General features: G+C 49.7%; 1 protein-coding gene across 6 annotated transcripts in view; it reads right to left on the bottom strand.

Moving 5' to 3' along the window:
- The window catches only part of dnah1 (dynein, axonemal, heavy chain 1), a 668552-nt gene that overhangs the window by 553860 nt on the left and 91188 nt on the right, over positions 1 to 23504 (bottom strand). For all 6 annotated transcript variants that reach the window (XR_011596078.1, XM_070895813.1, XM_070895814.1 and 3 more), the window contains exons 8-10: positions 19499 to 19751; positions 6900 to 7057; positions 4530 to 4741 (exon numbers count right to left, since the gene is read on the bottom strand). Coding sequence is in view for 5 of the 6 variants with exons in the window: in XM_070895813.1 (XP_070751914.1) it covers positions 4530 to 4741; positions 6900 to 7057; positions 19499 to 19751 (623 nt within the window). In the remaining variant the exon portion in view is untranslated. The remainder of the gene's footprint in view (positions 1 to 4529; positions 4742 to 6899; positions 7058 to 19498; positions 19752 to 23504) is intronic.

Consider the following 23504-nt stretch of genomic DNA (forward strand, 5'->3'; position numbering starts at 1 on the left):
TAATGTTAGTGCCCATCTTTGGATGTGGGACGAAGCATTGGTGTTAATACCTTTGCTTTCTGAGAACAGCGAAATGAGCAGCTTCTGGTCGCTTTCAAGCTCGAACCAGAGCCCAAATAGGTATTGGTGCAATTTCTTAACCCCGTATATGCATGCTAATGCTTCTTTCTCAGCCATACTGTAGGCTCTTTCAGCCTTAGATAAACTTCTGGACGCATATGCAACCGGTTGCAGTTTGCCTAACACATTGGCTTGCTGTAACACACAACCGATTCCGTACAAAGATGCATCCCAAACTAGTACTAAACGTTTACATGTGTCATACAAGTAACTTGTTAGAACATCGCAGGTTTCTGGCCTTATTAAAGGCTGTCTCTTGAGATTTACCCCAAACCCAGTCGTCACCCTTGCGTAGCAAAAAATGCAAAGATTCCAGCAAAGTGCTCAACTCCGGTAGAAAGTTACCAAAATAGTTGAGGAGTCCCAGGAACGAATACAGCTCCATCACATTCTGTGGTCTCGGGGCATTCTTGATGGCCACCGTCTTGGAATCCGTGGGTCTGATGCCGTCCGCCGCAATCTTTCTCCCCAGAAATTCAACCTCTGGCGCAAGGAAAACACACTTGGACCGTTTCAACCTGAGTCCCACTCTGCAGTTGCTTTAGAACCTCTTCCAGGTTGTGCAAGTGTTCGGTGGTGTGACCAGTGATCAGGATGTCATCTTGAAACATCAAGGTGTGCGGAACCGATTTCAGCAGACTCAGAGGAACATGGCCGCAGCCGAGCAAATCCCAAAGGGGCACCTGTGGTATATGAACAGTCCTTTGTGCGTGTTGATGCATGTCAATTTTTTTGATGGTTCAGCCAGCTCCTGTGTCATGTAAGCAGAGGTTAGATCCAGCTTAGTGAACGACTTCCCCCCCCTGTTAGTGCGAACAAGTAATCTGCTTTGGGTAGTGGGTACTGGTCCTGTAATGAGACTCGGTTGATCGCTGTAGTCCCCGCAGATTCTGACCGTCCCATCACTTTTCAACACTGGAACAATTGGACTGGCCCACTCGTTGAACTCGACTGGTGATATGATCCCCTCTCATTGAAGTTTGTCCAGCTTGATCTCGACTTTCTCTCCCATCATGTATGGAACCGCTCGGGCCTTGTGATGAACGGGTCATGCATCAGGGACTAGATGGATCTGCATTTTGGTGCCTGTGAAGTTGCCGATGCCTGGCTCGAATAACGACGGGAATTTGTTTAGCACACTTGGGCGCATGAGGCATCAACCGAAGAGAGTGCTTTGATATCGTCCCAGTTCCATCGGATCTTTCCTAGCCAGCTTCTGCCGAACAGCGTTGGGCCATTGCCTGGTACAATCCATAGTGGTAAATCATGCACAGCTCCATCGTACGATAGCTTCACTGCCATACTGCCAATGACTGGTATGAGCTCTTTGGTGTAAGTGCGCAGCTTGGTGTGGATCGGGCTTAGTTTTGGCCTTTGTGCCTTGTTGCCCCAGTTTCTTACAAGCCTTCTGGCTCATAATTGTCTGACTCACCCCCGTGTCCAATTCCATGGAAACTGGAATGCCGTTTAATTTGACTTTTAACATTATCGGAGGGCTTTTGGTGGTAAATGTGTGTACCCCATATACTTCCTCTCCAGCCTCGGATTGAGTTGCCTTTCTTACTCATTCAGCGTGATCCGCGCCGGATCGGTCATCTTTTGCCCTCTCTGCCACGTGGTGAGTCGCAGCACGTCTGCACATTCGCTGGAGGTACCCCATTGTTCCACAGCCCTTGCACACGTAGTGCTTGAATCGGCATTGATGGGCTCGATGATTACCAGCCGGCGCCAACATGGTGTTAATAGATTCGCATTCACGTCCCACAGCGGACTCTGAGTCATCCTAGGTCTGGCCTCTGCGGGCGTGTAGGCCCTGCCATGTACAGTTCTTCCTGCTGAAGGCGTTATTTTATGCACAGTACTTCCCAGTGAGCTTCAATGCTGCAAAGATATCTGTTTAGTGTTATCGTTCGTGGACATGAAAGCTTGGGCTATCGTGATGGCCTTGCTCAGATCTAGGGATTCGGCAGACAGCAGTTTGCGAAGAATGACCTCGTGGCCGATTCCAAGCACGAAAAAGTCCCGCAACATTTCCCCCAAAAATCTAACAAATACGCATGGTCCCGCAAGACATCTTAGGTCGGCGACATAGCTTACCACGTCTTGGCCCTTGGAGCAATGGTGCGTATAAAAGCGATACCTGGCCATTAAGATGCTCTCCTTCGGCTTGAGGTGTTCCTGAACCAGCGTGCACAACTCTTCATGTCTTCTTCATTGGTTTCGGCGGTGCTAGCAGATTTTTGATGAGGCCATATATCATGGACCCGCAAACGGGGAAGAGAATCGCCCTGCGCTTGACCGCGGTCTCTTCTGTATCCAGCTCGTTGGCCACGAAGTACTGGTCAAGATGCTCATTAAAGGCTTCACAATCATTACCCTCAACAAATCTCTCAAGAATACCAACGGCAGCCATAACCGCGTGAAAGTTCGTAATCTGTTACTCGTCGCCAATTATTATGTTCAGAATAATTCCACAAGACTGTATGCTGTAAGCTCAAACTATTGTGACCTTGGTCTCTTTAATGTAACTCCAGAGTGAGGAAGCAACATGGTAGACTGCCTTTTATACCTGCTTGCCCAGGGTTTGCAGGTGACTCTTGAGTCTCCCACAGGTGCGCCCCCTGGTGGCAAGTCTTATACATTGGTAAAGTTTACATACATAACACATCCGACCAGCACCAATGAAGCCCATTCCATGGCCACAAAAACCATGGCAACAACTTCAGTTGGATATCTTTGGTCCAGTTGAAGCAGCTCCACAGCACCAGTGGTTCTTTGTTGTAGTACATGATCTGCATTCCAAATGGCCAGAAATCGCTACAAGTTCAGTGAACTCATCAACGATCATCACTATTCTGCAGCATATGTTCACAGAGGTCATAATCACTGACAATGGACCACAGTTTGTGCCGACCAGTTTGCGGATTTCCTCACTCATCATGCTATCGAGCATCACCTTACTGATCGGTACAATCCTCAAAGCAACAGAGGTGTTTAGTGATTTAACTGTCATCAAAGAGGGTTTGAAAGCCAACCTCGCAGTAGGTCAAGCATTCGACCAAGCGGTTCAAACCATTCTCCGCACATACCGTTCGACAAAGCACTCGCTAACGGGAAAGACACCCGCTGAGCTCATGATTGGGCGGAATTTTCGCTGGCTATTGGACATTCAAACCCACAGCCAAACCTAACACAAAGATAACCACACTCGCATCCCAGATTTCGGAACGCTAACGAAAAGCGAAGTTGTACACTGACATAAAACGACGTGCTCAAAAGCCCCAACTGAAGAACGGAGATTGGGTCAGAGTTAAGCACCCAAACTGTAGTCATAAGCTCGCATCTTCACTTTCGCCTCCAAAACAGATCAGGCGAAAGTTCAGCCCTCACACCGACGAGCTCAATGATAGAACTTGATGGAACGCTCCTAAACTGATCCCAACTCACAGGCCAACAGACCAGCAGGATGGAACAGAGGCACCGTTCTGTTTCCCAACCGAAAACCTCGATCAAATACCGCAAGCTCCACGCCAATCTCAGTGTATCAGAACACGATCTGGCTATCTCAAGGACTTTGACTGTACATAGACTGTGTTTTTCAGAAATGGGGGGGAGGAAAGATGTTGTGTTCATACTCTATTTGTCGGTTACACTAGTTCTGCCATTTCATTGTCATTATCTGTAAGTTTTCCTTGTGCATTCCTTAGTGGCCCTATCCCTGTCCTGATTTTTCTTTTGTTATTTCTCTGTCTGTAGTATACTTTACTATTTCTTTTTCTATTCCTTGATAATTTAATTTTGTAGTTCCTCTTTATTTTCTTAATTTTTTTACTTTATTTGCTAGTGATAATTTAAAATATCTAATACAATGTTAATTGAAATTATTACAGTTTACCACTCCAGGTTGAAATGAAGTTGTTCACCATTGCAAATCAACATGACTTAGTGACGGAGAGCAGAAAATAACAACCACAAAGATGGTTCACAGAAGATCACTTTTGTGAAGTCAAAACAGTTTAGTGAAACAATACAGTTGACAACGAAACAGGAAGTAGTCAAAAGTCCTGGGCAATCATTGTTAGAAAAGTCAGTAAACTTTCTAAAGCTGCCAATAAAAGTCAGAGACCGGCAAAACATACATTAATGTTTTCTCGAAATAGACTCCAACTAATGTGGCTCCCTGAAAGAATCCTACTAGGTGAGAAACAATGATTGCTGAACTCTTCAATCTTCTAGCCAATGGAGGCTGCGCATCCTTGGGGAATTCAGCTTAACGTTCCTTTTTCCTGACCACCCCCCCAAAACAAATGGCAGCCTTCCTCTAATTGCTTAATATGCAATCATCAGTGTATGAAATTAATTGCTTAAGTAAAATAACAAAAGGAAAGTGGTACTGTCTAAACCAATACCTGTGCATGAGCCTGGGACTGAATCTGTTCAAATTCCTCCAGTCGAACACCTTTTATCAGGGTCACAAAAAACAGAGACATGGCTGCCACTTTGTTGCACTCAGCATGTATGTTGCACAGGGCTTTGATCACTTCTGGTTTGGTCAAAATAGTGTGAAAAGAAAATGCCTTTCTGTTTTGAGAAAATGGATAATCCGGGAGTTGTATAAGTCCTAGGGAGACAGAGCAGCATCAGTACTATTTTTAGCACAAAAGGCACAAGCTCAGTTTTTTCTGATGGTACAACTAAATATCCAGAAATAGGTTGGGTGACTGAACATTCCATTCAACAGACAGTGAGTCCCCTTTGCAGCTTTCAAAACAAATAGTTAAATCATCAGAAGGAAGATTAGAGCAATTTGTGGAAGGGCAGGTAGTTTTGTACTGCATAATATTGCTACAAAAAGTGATTCTTTTTTTAATTCTCCACAAAGCTGAAGTGTTTCCAGCCTGATGTCGGTGGATCCCTAGCAGTGCCCGGCACCCACCCACTGATGTTGACAGGATTTCCATCCACTTCATGTGGGAGACAGTTCAGCTCGATTTAAAACAGCCCGGGTCCCACATTGAACTCTCTGAGGGCTTTCCCAGACCTTGAACACGTTAGAGTCAGAGCAATTCTGGGTTGCTCTTATGCATCCCCTAATGGCTGACTGCAGAATGGAGGTTTGAAAACAGGTCTGTACACAGTCTCCCTGACACAAGAAATTAATTTTAATTTTTCTTGCCCATTTAAGTACACCTTGTGTCACTAAAGTACAGTCCTTAAAATAACAAACAAGATTCAAAATCTATGGACTCAATTTTCCCCAAAGCTGTTTGTTGGCCTACTTGAAGAGTTACGCCCGTTTTTGGGGCCCAAGTACGGCAAAAAAAATGTTCTAAGTTTCCATGTTGGATTTCTTCATTTTGGCGCAGCCTAACCTGTCCTTTAGTTTTGGGGTGGAGTCTTGATCTGTGCCAAAAAGATCGGGTTGCCACGGTAACCAGGGACACAATGCGAGCTGAGGCTGCAAAGTGAAACATACAGCCAGCTCGCAACACATTAAAACACATTGCATCAACTTAAAAACACATTAAAGTATATTGCAGCAACTTATCTCCAATTATTAAAGCCGGTCCCGCTCCCCCACCCCTATCCCTGATCGAAGGGATTGCCGGTCTGCTTCACTAGCCCGCCTCGAGCCCCTTGCCGGTGCCGGTCCAGCTCCAGCTCTCCCACTCCCTCCCCAGCCCCGAGTGCCTTGCCGGTCTCAGTCCTGCTCCCCCGCCCCTAGCCCTGGCCGAAGGGCTTGCTGGTCCGTTTCCCCATCCAACCCTGGCCCCGAGTGTCTTGCTGATCTCGTTCCCCCGCCGCTAGCCCGGGCCGAAGGGCTCGCCGGTCTGTTCCCTCGCTCGACTCTGGCCCCGAGTGGCTTTGCCGGTCACACTCCTAGCCCAGACCGAATGGCCTACCGGTCCGCTCCCCCGCCCCTACTCCAGGCCGAGTGGCATCCCGGTCCACTTCCCCGCCCCATGCCAGGCCAAGTGGCTCCCCGGTCCGCTCCCCCTCCCCTAGCCCAGACCGAATGGCCTACCGGTCCGCTCCCCCGCCCCTACTCCAGGCCGAGTGGCATCCCGGTCCACTTCCCCGCCCCATACCAGGCCAAGTGGCTCCCCGGTCCGCTCCCCCTCCCCTATTCCAGGCCGAGTGGCCTCCCGGTCCGCTCCCCCTCCCCTATCCCAGGTCAAGTGGCCTCCCAGTCCGCTTCCCCGCAACTATCCCAGGCCGAATGGCCTCCTCCCTCCCGGTCCTCACACCTAACTACACCCGAAAGGCTTTCTCTCACACCTCCCCTCTCCCTCCGCCCCCCCTCCCCCCCCCCCCCACCTCTTTCTCCCTCTCTCTCTTACCTTTCCTGCTGCTGCTGTCCGGGCATCTGCTGTACTTACCTGCACCGATTTCCTTACCTGCGCCGATTTCTTTAACTTTCCAGAAGGTTTTTCTGCAGAGACCACATACACTGGCCTAAGTAGAACTGGAGCAACTCTCAGCTGGCCAAACTTGCCTAAATGGCCAGAATTGGCACAGGTGATAGGTTACGCACCCTTTGGCTGAAAAAAAAATGTACCTAAAAAAATAGTAATTAACCGAGTTACGCTGGCGCAAATTGATTGGGGAAACTGTTTTTTTAACTGAGGCCAAAAGAAGCAGCCTGCTCAAAAAAAATGGCACAGATCACTGGGGAACATTGAGCCCTATTTTGTACAGCTCTTATTAAAAACACTGGAAAATAACTTAAAGCTGGTATAAAGTAAGGAAGTGTTAAGAAGTGAAGAGATCTGGTTTACCTTTGCTTGGCACTTTTTCTTTCTTTGTATCTGGAAGAGTGACGTAAGAAAATTGTTTGGGGTCAGACAACACAATGTTGTCAAAACTAATTTTATTCATAGTACGATTATACTCCAGACGAACCTCCTGTTCTATCTTTTTTAAATAGTTTGGCTCCCTACAAAAATAAAAAATCAATCATTAAAATATGTAACAAACAGGAATTTGTTTTATTGTTTTAAATCACTGTACTCACCATATTTTAGGGTACGATCGCATAGTGGTTATGTCAATCAACTAGAAATCTACAGACCTGAATAAGTTCAATTCCCACCATGGCAGTTTGAGAATTTTAATTCATTTCTAAACAAAAAATTGAATAATGAGTTGGTATCAGTAAAAGTGACCATGAATCAGTTAGATTGATAAAAAGCTAACTGGTTCACTAATGTCCTTTAGGGAAAGAAAATCCACTTCCACACCAACATGGTTAACTCTTAACTACCCACTGAAGTGGCCTGTCAAACCCACTACCAGCAGCCCAGCATCACCTTTTCAGGGCAACTAGAGCTGGGCAATAAATTCTGGCCTTGCTAACGATGCACACATCACGAGAATGAATTAATATACTGACGTATGACCTTCTGTTGGGGAGGGCCAGGAAAGACCCTCCAAGTGAAGTTAAGCAAACAGCGAAATTCATGGTCCTGCTCATGTCACCAACTTTCTGGAGGAAGAATAATACTAAGCGATTACTATGTAAGTATCAGGTTTGTTCAGTTAGTACCACTCTCAGCTCTGAGTCAGCAGTTCATTAATACAAGCCTCACGTCAGTACATTAGAACATAATCTCAGTTGGCATTCCAGTGCAGTATTGAGGGATCGTCGCAGGTGCTTTTGTTTCAGGGGTGATGTCAGTGCCAGGGAAAAAAAGTGATTAATTGGTCATTCATTGGAATGAATAACTATTAGGAAAGACTGAACAGTTAGGGCTTGCTTCTCTGGAGGCTGAAGGGTGACCTAATAGATTTCTTTAAAATTATGAAGGAGTTTGATAGGGTAGAATTAGAGAAAATGTTTCCACTTGGGGGTAATCCAAAACTAAGGGTCATAAATATAAGGTAGTCACTAATAAATCCAATTATGAATTCTGGAGCAACCTCTTTACCCAGTGAGTGGTTAGAATATGGAATTTTCTACATGAATTAGTTGAGGTAAATAGCACAGGTGATTAAGAGGAAGCTAGATGAGTACATAATGGAGAAATGAATAGAAGGATATGTTGATAGGGTGAGATGAAATAGGGTGGGAGGAGGCTTCTGTGCAGCATAAACACCAGTGATTAAAAAAGGGAAGATAGACTATGAAAGTAAACTAGCAAGAGTTTCTACAGGTATATAAAAAGGAAAAGAGTGGCTAAAGTAAATGTTGGTCCCTTAGAGGACGAGTCCGGGGAATTAGTGATGGGGAACATGGAGATGGCAGAAACTCTGAACAAATATTTTGTATCAGTCTTTACGATAGAGGACACTAAAAATATCCCAACTGTGGATAGTCAAGGGGCTATGGGGGGGGAGGAACTTAACACAATCACAATCACTAAGGAGGTCTTACACAGTAAGATAATGGGACTAAAGGCGGATAAATCCCCTGGACCTGATGGCTTGCATCCTAGTGTCTTAAGAGAAGTAGCGGCAGGGATAGTAGATGCGTTGGTTGTAATTTATCAAAATTCCCTGGATTCTGGGGAGGTCCCAGCAGATTGGAAAACTGCAAATGTAACGCCCCTATTTAAAAAAGGAGGCAGACAAAAAGCAGGAAACTCTAGACAAGTTAGCCTGACATCTGTGGTTGGGAAAATGTTGGAATCCATTATTAAAGAAACAGTAGCAGGACATTTGGAAAAGCATAATTCAGTCAGGCAGAGTCAGCATGGATTTATGAAAGGGAAATCATGTTTGACAAATTTGCTGGAATTCTTTGAGGATGTCACGAACAGGGTGCAAAAAGGAGAACCAGTGGATGTGGTGTATTTGGACTTCCAGAAGGCATTTGACAAGATGCCACATAAAAGGTTACTGCACAAGATAAAAGTTCACGGGGTTAGGAGTAATATATTAGCATGGATAGAGGATTGGCTAACTCACAGAAAATAGAGAGTCGGGATAAATGGTTCATTCTCGGGTTGGCAATCAGTAACCAGTGGGGCGCAGCAGGGATCTGTGCTGGGACCCCAACTATTTACAATCTATATTAACGACTTGGAAGAAGGGACTGAGTGTAACATAGCCAAGTTTGCTGATGATACAAAGATGGGAGGAAAAGCAATGTGTGAGGACACAAAAAACCTGCAAAAAGACATAGACAGGCCGTGAGTGGGCAAAAATTTGGCAGATGGAGTATAATGTTGGAAAGTGTGAGGTTATGCACTTTGGCAGAAAAAATAGAAGAGCAACTTATTATTTAAATGGAGAAAAATTGCAAAGTGCTGCAGTACAGCGGGACCTAGGGTACTTGTGCATGAAACACAAAAGGTTAGTATGCCGGTAGAGCAAGTGGTCAGGAAGGCCAATGGAATCTTGTCCTTTATTGCAAAGGGGATGGAGTATAAAAGCAGGGAAGTCTTGCTACAGTTATACAGGGTATTGGTGAGGCCACACCTGATATATTGCATACAGTTTTGGTTTCCATATTTAAGGAAGGATATCCTTGCTTTGGAGGCAGTTCAGAGAAGGTTCACTTAGTTGATTCTGGAGATGAGGGGGTTGACTTATGAGGAAAGGTTGAGTAAGTTGGGCCTCTACTCATTGGAAGTCAGAAGAATGAGAGGTGATCGTATCGCAACGTATAAGATTATGAGGGGGCTTGACAAGGTGGATGCAGAGAGGATGTTTCCACTCATAGAGGAGCCTGGAACCAGGGAGCATAATCTTAGAATAAGGGGCCTCCCATTTAAAACTGAGATGAGGAGGAATTTCTTCTCTGTGTTGTAAATCTGTCAAATTTGCTGCCTCAGAGAGCTGTGGAAGCTGGGTCACTGAATAAATTTAAGACAGAGATAGACAGTTTCGTAACCAATAAGGGAATAAAGGGTTATAGGGAGCAGGCAGGGAAGTGGACCTGAGTCCATGATCGGATCAACCATGATCGTATTAAATTGCGGAGCAGGATCGAGGGGCCATGTGGCCTACTCCTGCTCCTATTTCTTATGTTCTTATGTACTTATACCAGTTGGACCAAATGGCCTGATTCTGTGCTGCAAATTCTATGATTTGCTGTTTGAGGAGCTTTGCTGTATGCGACTTGCACTTTACTTACTAAACAGTTACTACATTTCAAAAGTTTCAATGATTCAATGTGAAGCAGTGTAAGATGCCCCGAGGACACAATATAAATGCAAGCGGAGTGATTAACTGCCACAACATAGTTGTGTCCTTTGTGCATGCGACAGTCGGCCCTATCCCTTTCTGCGCATGCGCCATGTCACCGAGGTCCGGCTGCACATGCGTAGTTGTACCTGCCGTGTGGCATGGCTCACGCTTTCCTCAGCTCTGTGGGAGAAAGCCCCTCACTGGATCTGTGGCGAGAACAGGGAGAGAGGGGAGAGAAAGAGAGGGGGGAGAGTGAGAAGGGGGTAGAAGAGAGAGAGAGAGAGGGGTGGGAGAGAAGGGAGAGAGAGGAGGGAGAATGAGAAGGGGGTCGAGGAGAGAGAGAGAGAGCGAGGTTGGAGAGAGGGGAGCGAGGGGGGGGTCGAAGACAGAGTGTCATGTATGTAACCATCATGCAACGGTAATCTTCATGTAACTGTAACCTTCATGCAACTCCTGTACACTGTACTTATACCCTAGAAATGCACACCCTGACCACAGGGGGTGAACTTGTGGGAGACACTCCTCACCTGGGTTTCCAGGTATAAAAGGGGAGGTCCCACCCAGGGTCAGCACTCCTTGGTCCTGGGAATAAAGGTTACGGTCAGGTAGTGACTGTGTCTGTAGTACATGCCTTGTGTGAGTTTGTAGTACGGTGCAGAGACACCACATTTGGCAACGAGAGTCGGGAATCACCGAACCACCGGTAGCACAGAGGAACGTTACTGTGTGGGTGAGGACTGGGACGACTTCATGGAAAGACTCCAGCAGAGCTTTGTCACGAAGGACAGGCTGGGAGCCACAGCGGCTGACAAGCGGAAGGCGCATTTACTGACCAGCTGCGAACCACATACGCTGATGAAAGACCTGCTCGCACCCCGAAAGCCAGCGGACAACTCCTGTGAAGAGCTCAGCCAGCTGATTAGTGAGCATCTCAAGCCGGCGAGTAACATACACATGGTTCGGCACCAGCTCTACACACACCGCCGTTGGAGGGACAATACATCTCGGACTTCGTTGCGGACATGCGGCGCTTGGCCAGTCTCCGTTGATAGCTCAGACCTCCATGGCAGGGGAAGAGGAGAGCAAGCTAATTTACCCGCGCAGCCCTGGTCCCAACGTGGCGATGGACCAGGGAGTTAACATTGTGAACGCGGCTAGGGACCCCACAGGCAGGCAAGGGCATTTCGAAACCGCCCAGGCAGCAACAGACTCTAGGGTGGGCCCCCAACAGGGACAATGGAAAGGGGATCGGCAATTCACGCCATCGTGAGAAACAATGCGTCCCGCAATAGGACGATTAACACCCACCATCAGAGTGCTTAGAAACAACCAAATGGGCAATCAGAGAGGAATGCATGGTAACAGTCCCTTTGTTAACAACAATCTCAGCTCATGCTGGAGATATGCGGGGGTAGACATACTGTGAAAAGCTGCAAGTTCCAGCAATGTACCTGTAAGATTTGTAACGTCAGTGGACACTTGGCCAGGATGTGCAAAAAGGCTGTGGCGAGGCTAATCTGCGAGACAGAGGAACCAGACGAGGGGTCTGCAATGCAGAATGATGCCTGGGGAAAAGCCATGGATGCTGAAGTTCAGCGGGTTCACGTGGCTGACATCCACAGCTCATACACTGAAATGCCACCCATGATGATGAAAGTTTCATTAAATGGCATCCCGGTGCGCATGGAGCTGGATACGGGAGCTAGCCAGTCACTTAGCGCCCAACAATTTGATAGACTATGGCCACACAGAGCTAGCAGGCCCAAACTGGAACGCATTGACACGCAGCTACGGACGTACACCAAAGAGATCATCCCAGTGCTGGGCAATGCAAACTTGGTGGTAACACATAATGGATCACAGAACCGGCTGCCACTCTGGATCGGCCCGGGAAATGGCCCCGCGCTCTTGGGGAGGAGTTGGCTAGCTGAGGTGAATTGGAAATGTGCACGCCATTTCATCTGTGGAGCGAAGTTCATGCTCACAGGTCCTACAAAAATTTGAGTCACTGTTTCAACCCGGTGTCGAACGTTCAAGGGCACTAAAATAATAATACGCATCACCCCGGACGCCAGACCAGTGCACCACAAAGCCAGAGCCGTGCCGTATGTGATGCGTGAGAAAATTGAATGTGAAATGAACAGGCTGCTCAGAGAGGGTATAATTTCGGCCGTTGAATTCAGCGACTGGGCAAGTCCCATCGTTCCTGTCCTTAAAGCAGATGGCTTGGTTAGGATTTGTGGCGACTACAAAGCCACCATCAACCGAGTGTCGCTGCAAAACCAATACCCGCTCCCGAGAGCGGAGGACCTTTTTGACACACTGGCAGGTGGCAAGCTGTTCACGAAGCTGGACCTCACTTCGGCCTATATGACTCAGGAACTGGCTGAAGAATCCAAGCTTCTGACCATCATCACGACGCACAAGGGATTATTTATCTACAACAGGTGTCCGTTTGGCATTCGTTCGGCGGCAGCTATCTTTCAGAGAAACATGGAAAGCTTGCTCAAATCCATTCCTGGAACAATCGTATTCCAAGATGACATCCTCATAATGGGTCGAGACACCGAGGAACACCTCCACAACCTGGAGGAGGTGCTACGCCGACTGGACCGGGTAAGCTTGCGGCTGAAAAAGGCCAAGCGTGTGTTTTTGGCCCCAGAGGTCGAGTTTTTGGGCAGGAGGGTTGCCGTAGACGGGATCCGGCCCACTGAATCAAAAACGGAGGCGATCCGCCGGGCGCCCAGGCCTGGCAACACGTCAGAGTTGCGATCATTCTTGGGACTTTTGAACTATTTCGGGAACTTTCTGCCGAACTTAAGCACATTGTTGGAGCCGTTACACTTGTCAAGAACGGGCTTTCAATAAGATGAGGAACCTGCTGTGTCCTAACAAACTGTTGACTTTGTATGACCCCTGTAAAAAAACTGGTTTTAACGTGCGATGCATCGTCCTACGGCGTTGGGTGTGTGTTGCAGCAGGTTAATGACGATGGCCGACTCCAACCGGTGGCTTATGCCTCCAGGTCACTCTCCCAGGCAGAGCGTAGATACGGCAAGGGCGAAAAGGAAGCACTCGCTTGTGTTTACGGTGTGAAAAAGATGCACCAGTACCTTTTCGGTAGACGGTTCGAGCTAGAGACGGACCACAAACCGTTAACATCCCTGTTGTCGGACAGCAAGGCTGTCAATGCCAATGCGTCAGCTCGCATACAGCGATGGCCTCTCACGCTGGCTGCATATGACTACACCATACGGCACCAGCCAGGCACCGAAAATTGCGCTGACGCGCTCAGCAGGCTCCCAATGCCACCACCGAGGGGGCAGCGGAGCAAAGCGCTAAGATGGTCATGGCCGTTGAAGCTTTTGACACCGCAGGCTCCCCCATCACAGCCCGCCAGATCAAACTCTGGACCAACAGAGACCCCCTCCTATCCATGATAAAGAAATGTGTCCTGATTGGGGATTGGGTGCCCACACACAGGGCGTGCCCCGAGGAGGTCAGACCATTTCAGAGACGGATGGATGAGCTCTCCATCCAAGCCGACTGCCTGCTATGGGGCAGCCGGGTAGTCATTCCCCAGAAAGGCAGGGAAGCATTCATCAGGGAACTCCACAGCGAGCACCCTGGCATCGTGTTAATGAAGACCATTGCCCTGTCACGTGTCTGGTGGCTGGGGATTGACTCGGACCTGGAACACTGGGTTCGCAGGTGCACGACGTGTGCCCAGCTGGGCTATGCCCTCAGGGAGGCCCCACTCAGCCCGAGGCCCTGGCCCACCAGGCCATGGTCACGTATTCACGTCGACAATGCGGGCCCGTTCACGGGGAAAATGTTCCTGATCGTTGTCAATGCATACTCGAAATGGATCGAGTACATCATATTAAACTCGTGCACGGCATCCAACGCCATGGAGAGTCTGCGTACGGTTTTCGCGACCCATGGCTTACCAGACATCCTGGTCAGCGACAATGACCCGTGTTTCACCAGCCATGAATTCCAGTCCGGACAGCGCCATTCAAGCCGGCTTCCAATGGCCAGGCGGAACGTGCGGTCCGAGGACCCTCCCTTCGGTACCGCCTACCGCGTCGCCTGCTGGCCTAGAGGTCCCGCCCGCACTCGCTCACCGGAGTCCCGCCAGCGGAACTCCTCATGAAAAGCACGCTTAAAACGCAGCTATGCCTCATTCACCCAGCCCTAGCAGACATTGTTGAGGGCAAGCGCCAGTCCCAAACCAACTTCCATGATCGAAACTCAAGGGGGAGGTGTATAGAAATGGATGACCCGGTATTTGTTCTTAACCATGCTTTGGGACTCAAGTGGCTTGAGGGCACAGTAATTGGCAAAGAAGGGAATAGGGTCATAGTGGTCAGACTAAACAATGGGCAGATATGTCGCAAACACTTAGACCAAGTAAAGAAAAGGTTCAGCATAGACACGGAAGAACCTGAAGAAGAGCATGAGATGTCACCCACACTACTGCCAGTGGACGAGCAACGAGGACAATCCACAGCATGCACAGTCCCTGCGGCCAGCCCGGACAGGCCGGAATCACCTCAGGTGACGGAGACGCATGCCGAGGCTCAGCCACCAGAGCCTCAACTGCAGCGCTCCACGAGAGAGCGTCGACCACCTGAAAGACTTAACCTTTGACACAAAAAGATGTAAGGGGGGAGGTGATGTCATGTATGTAGCCATCATGCAACGGTAATCTTCATGTAACTGTAATCTTCATGCAACTCCTGTACACTGTACTTATACCCTAGAAATGCACACCCTGACCACAAGGGGTGAACTTGTGGGAGACACTCCTCACCTGGGTTTCCAGGTATAAAAGGGGAGGTCCCACCCAGGGTCAGCACTTCTTGGTCCTGGGAATAAAGGTTAAGGTCACGTAGTGACTGTGTCTGCAGTACATATCTCGTGTGAGTTTGTAGCACGGTGCAGAGACACCACAGAGAGCGGTCAGAGAGAGTGAGGCACCGGAGGGGAGAGAGAGGGGTCAGAGAGAGAGGGGTCAGAGAGAGAGGGGTCGGAGAGAGAGGAGAGAGAGAGGGGTCGGAGAGAGAGGGAAGTCGGAGAGAATGGAGAGGGAAAGAGGGGTCAGAGAAAGTGGAGAGAAAGAGGAGAGAGGGGTTGGAGAGAGGGTAGAACGAGGGGGTCGGAGAGAGAGAGTGGGGTTGGAGAGAGGGGAGAGAGAGAGGGAGGTCGGCGAGAGGGGAGAGAGAGGGGGGGGTTGGAGGGGAGAGAGAGGGGGGGGTTGGAGGGGAGAGAGAGGGGGGTTGGAGAGAAAAAGAGAGGTCGGAGAGAGTGGATAGAGAGAGAGAGGGGGGAGAGTGAGAAAGGGGTTGAAGAGAGAGTGCGAGGGGGGAATCGGAGAGAGAGGGGAGGGGGGTGTTGGCGAGAGGGGGGGTCAGAGAGAGAGAGAGGGATCGGAGAGAGTGGCGAGAGAGAGAAGGGGTCGAAAAGAGTGGAGAGCGAGAGAGGGGTTGGAGAGAGTGGAGAGAGAGAGGGATTGGAGAGAGTGGAGGGGGGATCCAAGAGAGGGGAGAGAGAGAGAGTGGATAGAAAGGGGTCAGAGAGAGAGAGAGAGAGAGAGGGGTCAGAGAGAGAGAGAGAGAGGGGTCAGAGAGAGTGGAGAGAGAGAGGGGTTGGAGAGAGTGGAGAGAGGGGTTGGAGAGAGTGGAGAGAAGGGGTCAGAGAGAGGGGAGAGAGAGGAGGCTTGGAGAGAGGGGGAGAGAGAGAGAGGTCAGAGAGAGAGAGAGAGAGACAGATCGGAAAGAGTGGAGAGAGAGAGAGTAGGTCAGAGAGAGGGGAGAGAGGGGGGGGTCGAAGAGAGAGAGAGGGGTCGGAGCAAGTGGAGAGAGCGGGGCTGGAGAGAGGGGTCGGAGAGAGTGGAAAGAGAGGGGGTCAGAGAGAGGGGAGAGAGAGGAGGGTCAAAAGGAGACAGGGGTCAGAGAGAGGGGAGAGAGAGAAGGGGTCAGAGAGAGGGGAGAGAGAGTGGGGTCAGAGAGAGACAGGGGTCAGAGAGAGGGGAGAGATAGGAGGGTCGGAGAGAGTGGTTGGAGAGAGAGAGAGAAAGGGGTCGGAGAGAGAGGGATCGGAGTAAGAGAGAGAGGGGTCAGAGAGAGTGGAGGGAGAGGGGTCGGAGAGAGGGGAGAGATAGGGGTCGGAGAGAGAGGAGAGTGAGAAGGGGGTCGAAGAGCGAGAGAGAGCGGGGTTGGAGAAAGGGGAGGGAGAGGGGGGTTGGCAAAGGGTTGGAGAGTCGGAGAGAGAGAGAGGTCAGAGAGAGTGAGGGGCCAGAGAGAGGGGAGAGAGAGGGGTCGGAGAGAGTGGAGGGAGAGGGGTCAGAGAGATGGGAGAGATAGGGGTCGGAGAGAAGGGAGAGAGAGGTGGGGAGAGTGAGAAGGGGGTCGAAGAGCGAGAGTGAGCGGGGTTGGAGAAAGGGGAGGGAGAGGGGGGTTGGAGAGGGATCGGAGAGAGGTCAGAGAGAGTCAGGGGACAGAGAGAGGGGAGACATGGGGGGTCGGAGAGAGAGGGGTCAGAGAGAGAGGGGTTGGAGAGTGGAGAGGGACGAGTCGGAGAGAGGGGAAAGCGAGGGGGTTGAAGAGAGAGGGGGGGGTCGGAGAGAGTGGAGTGAGAGGGGTCGGAGAGAGGGGAGAGAGAGAGGGGGATTGGAGAGAGGGCAGAGAGAGTAGAGAGAGAGAGTGGGTCAGAGAGAGCGGGGGGGAGGGCGTCGAAGAGAGAGAGGGGTCGGAGTGAGTGGAAAGAGAGGGGTTGGGAGAGAGGGGTCGGAGAGAGTGGAGAGAGGGGGTCAGGGAGAGGAGAGAGAGAGGGGGGTCAGAGAGGGAGGTTGGAGAGAGGGGTCAGAGAGAGAGAGAGAAAGGGGTCAGAGAGAGAGGGGTCGGGGAGAGAGAGGGGTCGGAGAGAGTGAAGAGAGAAGGGTCAGAGAGAGGGGAGAGAGAGAGGGGTCGGGGAGAGAGAGGGGTCGGAGAGAGTGGAGGGAGAGGGGTCAGAGAGGGGGAGAGATAGGGGTCGGAGAGAAGGGAGAGAGAGGTGGGGAGAGTGAGAAGGGGGTCGAAGAGCGAGAGAGCGGGGTTGGAGAAAGGGGAGGGAGAGGGGGGTTGGAGAGGGATTGGAGAGAGAGAGGTCAGAGAGAGTGAGGGGCCAGAGAGAGGGGAGACGGGGGGGTCGGAGAGAGAGGGGTTGGAGAGTGGAGAGAGACGAGTCGGACAGAGGGGAGAGCGAGGGGGTTGAAGAGAGAGGGGGGGTCGGAGAGAGTGGAGTGAGAGGGGTCGGAGAGAGGGGAGAGAGAGGGGGGGCTTGGAGAGAGGGGAGAGAGAGGGGGGGCTTGGAGAGAGGGGAGAGAGAGTGGGTCAGAGAGAGCGGGGGGGAGAGCGTCGAAGAGAGAGAGGGGTCGGAATGAGTGGAAAGAGAGAGGGGTTGGAGAGAGGGGTCGGAGAGAGTGGAGAGAGGGGGTCGGAGAGAGAGGGGGGTCAGAGAGGGAGGTTGGAGAGAGAGAGAGAGAAAGGGGTCAGAGAGAGAGGGGTCGGGGAGAGAGAGGGGTCGGAGAGAGTGAAGAGAGAGGGGTCAGAGAGAGGGGTTGGGGAGAGGGGAGAGAGAGGGGTCGGAGACAGGGGAGAGAGGGGTCGGAGAGGGGGGGAGGGGAGCGCGGAGGGGAGAGCGAGAGGGGAAAGAGAGAGACATGGGGCCCAAGAGGGAGAGAGAAAGAGTGGGGGGAGGGGAGAGCTAGAGGGCAGAGAGAGGGACAGGGGGTCAGAGAGAGAGAGAGAGAGAGAGAGACAGGTGGGTCGGATAGAGGGGCGGGTTGGAGGGAGAGGGGGGAAGCGGGGGGTGGGGGGGGGGGTAAAGAGCACGAAGTGCACAGTGGGGATGGCAGAAGAACGTCGTCTAGGTCTAAAGGGGGTGGTTGAGAGCGTTATTCAGATAGCAAGAATGGACGAAATCCAGAAGTCACGACACTGTCACTATTCACGTCATACCCAATAAACCTGTTATCAATCAGTGACACACAAACAATGCCATCTCTATGGCGGGTGGCGAGAGAGGGGGGGACGGTAAGGAAGATGTTGGGGGGGAGAAGGTAATGAATCCGTGGTAGAGGAACCTGGGCAGGGGAAAGAAGGTCAGGAACTTGAGCAATGGGGGAGTGATTAGGTCAGGAACTTAGGCTGGGGGAGTGGGTGAGGGATTAGATCAGGAACATGGGCCTGGGGGTGATTAGATCAGGAACTTGGGTGATGGCAGGGGGCGGGGGTGGGTGGAGAAAAAGAAAAGACTAGGATTTATATAGCACCTTTCACGACCGGATGTCTCAAAGCGCTTTGCAGCCAATAAAGTACTTTTGGAGTGTAGTCACTGTTGTAATGTAGGAATCGGGGCAGCCAATTTGCGCACAAGCAAGCTCCCACAAACAGCAATGTGATAATGAGCAGATAATTTGTTTTTTCTTCTTTGAAAACAGTGCCATGGGATCTTTTTACATCCACTTGAGAAAGCAGACTTGGTTTAACATCTCAGCCGAAAGACAGCACCTCCGACAGCGCAGTGTTCCCTCAGCGTTGCACTGGAGTATCAGCCTAGATTTTTTGGTACTCAAGTCCCCGGAGTGGGATTTGCACCTATAACCTTCTGACTCAGAGGTGAGAATGCGACCTACTGAGCTACAACTGACAGCAACTTGGGCTTGGGGGATTGGGGGGGGCAATTAGATCATGAACTTGGGTGAGAGAATTGGGGCAGGAACTTGTTTGGGGGTGGAGGGGTGGGAGAAAGTCTTAACCTGTGAGAGTGAGCTCTATTCTGTCTGGAGTCAGCAGTCAAAATGGCTCGAATTACATTTTGCAAAGTCATTGATTACGTACGCAGGGCAGTTCTAATTACACATTCCAGAGAAACTGCTGGGTGTGTCTTATCCTCCAAGGGGACCAATCAGCAACCAGTCATGTGATCAAGGGGACCCAATCAGAGCTTTTAAGTGTTACAAAAAACCTGTCCAAATACAAGTCCTTTCTCATTAAATTATTATTAAAGAATTGGAAACTGTGGAAATATCACCTTGGGAAATCCGGCGATACAACCTTTAGGGCCTGGATTCAAATCCAGCCCAGACTGGTTGGATGAAAGTTTCCTTTCCACACTGACTTTAAGGATCCAATGTGGATTGAGTTTGGGTCGTCTCAAAGCAGCTTTTAGGGGACATAGGCCACTAAGATGAAATACATACACAGATTTATCTCGGAATCCAGGAGTGCTAAAAGCCCATTTCTCCATATTTTTAAGGCTTTCTTCATCTGGAGACCGAAGTTCATCGACTGGCATGCAGTCAATGTACAGATTGTAGAGCAGCAGTGCTTCTGTCTTTTGGCGTAGGAAGTGAGCTTGTGCCACGCGTTTTGAAAATACAACAGGATCCTCTGCGCAGAACATCAGGCGGACCCGTGGTATCCAATACTGATTGTCCAACTCCAATCTCTCACCTGTACAAAAAACAATCATGGTCATCAATAGGTAAGGAAGCAAAATCAAGTAATCCTCATAAGGTCCTATCCAATTCTGCCATCAATTGCAGAGAATGCACGGAAGGTTCCCTGACTAGGTGTCAACTCAATGGTAGCACACTCGCCTCTGAGTGAGAAGGTCGTAGGTTCAAGTCCCACACAGAGACTTGAAACACAAAATCTAGGCTGACACTCCAGTGCAGTACTGAGATAGTGCTGCACTGGCTTTTAGATGAGATGTTAAACTGAGGCCCTATCTGCCTCTCAGGTGGACGTAAAAGATCCCATGGCGCTGTTTCGAAGAACAGCAGGCAAGTTCTTCCCTGGCCAATATTTATCCCTCAACCAACATCACTAAAAAAAACAGATCATTTGGTTATTTATTTCATTGTTGTTTGTGGCACGTTGTGTGCAAATTGGTTGCTGCCAAAAGTACTTCATTGGCTGTAAAGCGCTTTGGGACATCCTGAGGTTGTGAGAGGTGCTACATTATTTTTTTCTTTCTTTGAAGTGCTAGTGGTGATAGTGGTTAGGGGACATAAATAGCAGGAACCAGCAATACATAGCCATGATTCTAAAACACCATTCCTTCATTCCTCTCTGGGTCAGAGTTTCATAAATGAGGCTATATATTTATCTGTCTCTCAAATATCCATCTCATCCCTCATCCTCGGCTGGATCGTGCAGAAAACATTGATGTGCTGAATTCCTTTGTGAGAGATGGATGGGGCGGAAATCACCTCGTAAAGGTAGATATTGTATGAGATTAATCAGGGCCAGAGTGATCTCTTGGACCTTTTATGATTGCTTAAGATGGTAGGAGATGAATTTTCCAGAATTTTTTCCCCTTAATTGTCCCAGGAGATTACACAGCTTTTGGTTGGGGTGAGGAGTCTATGGGCTCAGTTTTGCACAAGACCGTTTTCTGGTGTATTGCCAGAGTTACACCCGTTTTTCTAGGCCAGAAATGCGCCGGAAATAATTTGCCAAAGTTTCCCTGCTGTATAATTCAAATTTGGCGTCACGCAGCATGTCCAATCGCCTCGGGGGGTGGAGCCTGCTGCCTGCGCCAAAAAACGATGCCGCACCTTCTGCACATTCGCGGAAAAAAAGTTACGTTTCTGACATCGTTGCAATGCACGCGCATGTGCAGTATAGCTCCGAGTTGGCAATTGGCCATTTTTAAAGAGCCAGTTGTGTGAGTGAGAAGGATTGCTGTGTGAGAGCTTTGAAAATAATCGTAGCTGCAGCAGTACAAGATGCAACACGGTGCAAGGACCAAGATTTTTTTACAGGAAGATATGGAGGCACTAGCTACTGTGATTGAGAACAGATTGCAGGAGCTGGACACCAGCAGAGGTCACATAAAAGTTCCACCCAAAGAAATGAAGAATCGCTGGAACCAAGTTGCAGAAGATTACTATGCAATGGTGACCACCACGAGATCTGGAGGCTGATGTAACAAGAAGTGGCAGGACCTTGGTCAAGTAGTTAGTGTAAATAATATTTTCATTTCTTCATTGGAATTGCAATTGTAAATGTGACCATCTGTATGTCCCACCCAGCAGAAAGTCACGCTCTCTAAAAAGTTAGGTTTTCATCTATGCAGAGCATCATGGCACATAATAAAAGGGAAAGAACTCAAACTGGAGGAGGCCCAGCAAATCTGCATCCACTGACACCCTTGGAAGAGAGTGTCGCTGCTTTGATGGTTCCTACCTGGAGAAAAGCAATCACCACTGCACAAGCTGGGCCCACACTTGAGGGAGAGGGTAAGTCCTGCAAATTCATCATGGTCCTTCAAATCAACCTGCTGCCTGGCCTGCGCTGTGTGAGCCTACTCATTCCACCCGCCCTGCCCCCTCCTCTGCTGCTAACCATTTGTCTGTTCTGGTATATTTTGCAATACTTGAGGCCAACCCAGACGATGCAGAAGAAGATTCAGACGTGGACGAGCCTGAAGAGGAGAACCTCTTCGAATCCAACCCTCCAGACCAAGAACATGGGGGTGAGGGTGAGGGGTAAGGGGAGGGGATGGCGCTGGATGAAGCCCCCACTGTTTTACTGAGTTTGGAGGAGCTGCCGCTCATTGCAGTGACAGCCCCTTCCGTGACTAGTGGTTTGAGTGCTAGTGGGATATTCTATGGTTTCCCACCTTCCAAGGTTGCGGGTCGCAGTGGTGGGATGCAGCGAGGCACACCCAGGGCCCCACTGTCCAAGATTACGGGTCCCAGTGGTGTGGTACTGCAAGGCACACCCAGGGACCCACCTTCCGAGGTTGCGGATCCCAATGGTGGGGTGCGAGCCACATCTGTGGGAAGGAGGGGAAGGAGAGCTCGACATCACTCTCCTGAGGTGCAGGACCTAACGGATGTGGTTCAGATGATGTCATTGAGTGCGGAGAGCGTTGATCTTACCCGATCGCTCCTGGACGCCATCAGTGAGGTGAGTGATGAGGTAGCGGGACTGTCAGGAGAATTAACAGCACTGACACGAGAAATGGGAACGATGTCCAGGACCATCAGTGGGGGAATAGTGGCCATGAGGGAGGGAATGTCAGAGGTAGCGGATGCGCTATCAGTGACCATCAGGAAGGGAATGTCAGAGATAATGCAAACCACGTCACTGACCATGAGGGAGGGAATGTTGCAGGTCATTGAGACACTGTCAGGGCGCATGAGGGACGGCATGTTGGAGTTAGCTGCTGCAATAAGGGAGCACGCCCAGACCCGCGCCCATTGACAGAATCAAGTGCCACTCCCACTCCAATCCCCACACCAGCCTCTGAAGAGCCCAAAGCCGGGCCCTCCAACATGCCGCCTGCCACCGACACACCCCCCTCACCCCCAAAAGGTGCGCAGTACCTGAGATCTTAGAAAAAATAAGCTTGGTACCAAGCTCAGAAACACTGCGTCACTGCCTGCGGGCAGGGGTGGTGGAGTATCCAAGACCAAGCGCAGCGGGCGGTCTTAGAATAAGGTGGAGGAGAGATGGGTGAGTGCAGCCTTTCGTTGTTGTTGTTGTTGTTGTTTTTATTATTGTTGTTACTGTTGTAACTGTTTTAAAATTAAAAGTTTTTTGTAAGTTATGTAAATTTAGAAGTTTAAAAGTTTGTAAGTGGATCTTAAAGTTTTTAAATAATAAAAAGTGATCGTAAAGTAAAGTTTGATACAAGAATAATTTTATTAAAGATAAGTACAAAAGAACTGTTTGTTAAACTTTTGAATAAAATATATTTTACATTAATAAACACTGACTCACTCTATCTCTAAGCTGTCCTGGTCCACAGTTCCATTTCACCCTTCGCCTCATCCGGCGCTTTAACCAAAAACATTTTTCCTTCCTTTCAGGTGTCAAGGAATGTAAACTCTTGGGCACCAATGCCCCTTCGGAATCTTCTTCCCCCACACTTACCTCTGATCCCATCCCTTCTTCCAATCTCACCTCCTGCCGTGTTTTCACTATCCCCTCTGACCTTCCTCTCTCTGACCCCGAACGATCAGTCCTCAGCAAAGATCTAAGTTTTTCCCGTATGCTCCCATCTCAATGAATTTCGAGCTTGGCACAATGCTGAGCTCTTTTTCCGCCACCTTCGCCTCCGTGCCCACTTCTTCAGCCAGGAGTCTTCCCCCTGCACAGCTGACCCTTTCTCCTGTTCTCAGAATTCTCGCTCTACCTGGCCCCCTCCCTCTGGCCTCTTACCCTCTCTAGACCTCTTCATTGCAAACTGCT

Source organism: Pristiophorus japonicus, chromosome 12, assembly GCF_044704955.1.
Source record: "Pristiophorus japonicus isolate sPriJap1 chromosome 12, sPriJap1.hap1, whole genome shotgun sequence".
Lineage (NCBI taxonomy): Eukaryota > Metazoa > Chordata > Chondrichthyes > Pristiophoridae > Pristiophorus > Pristiophorus japonicus.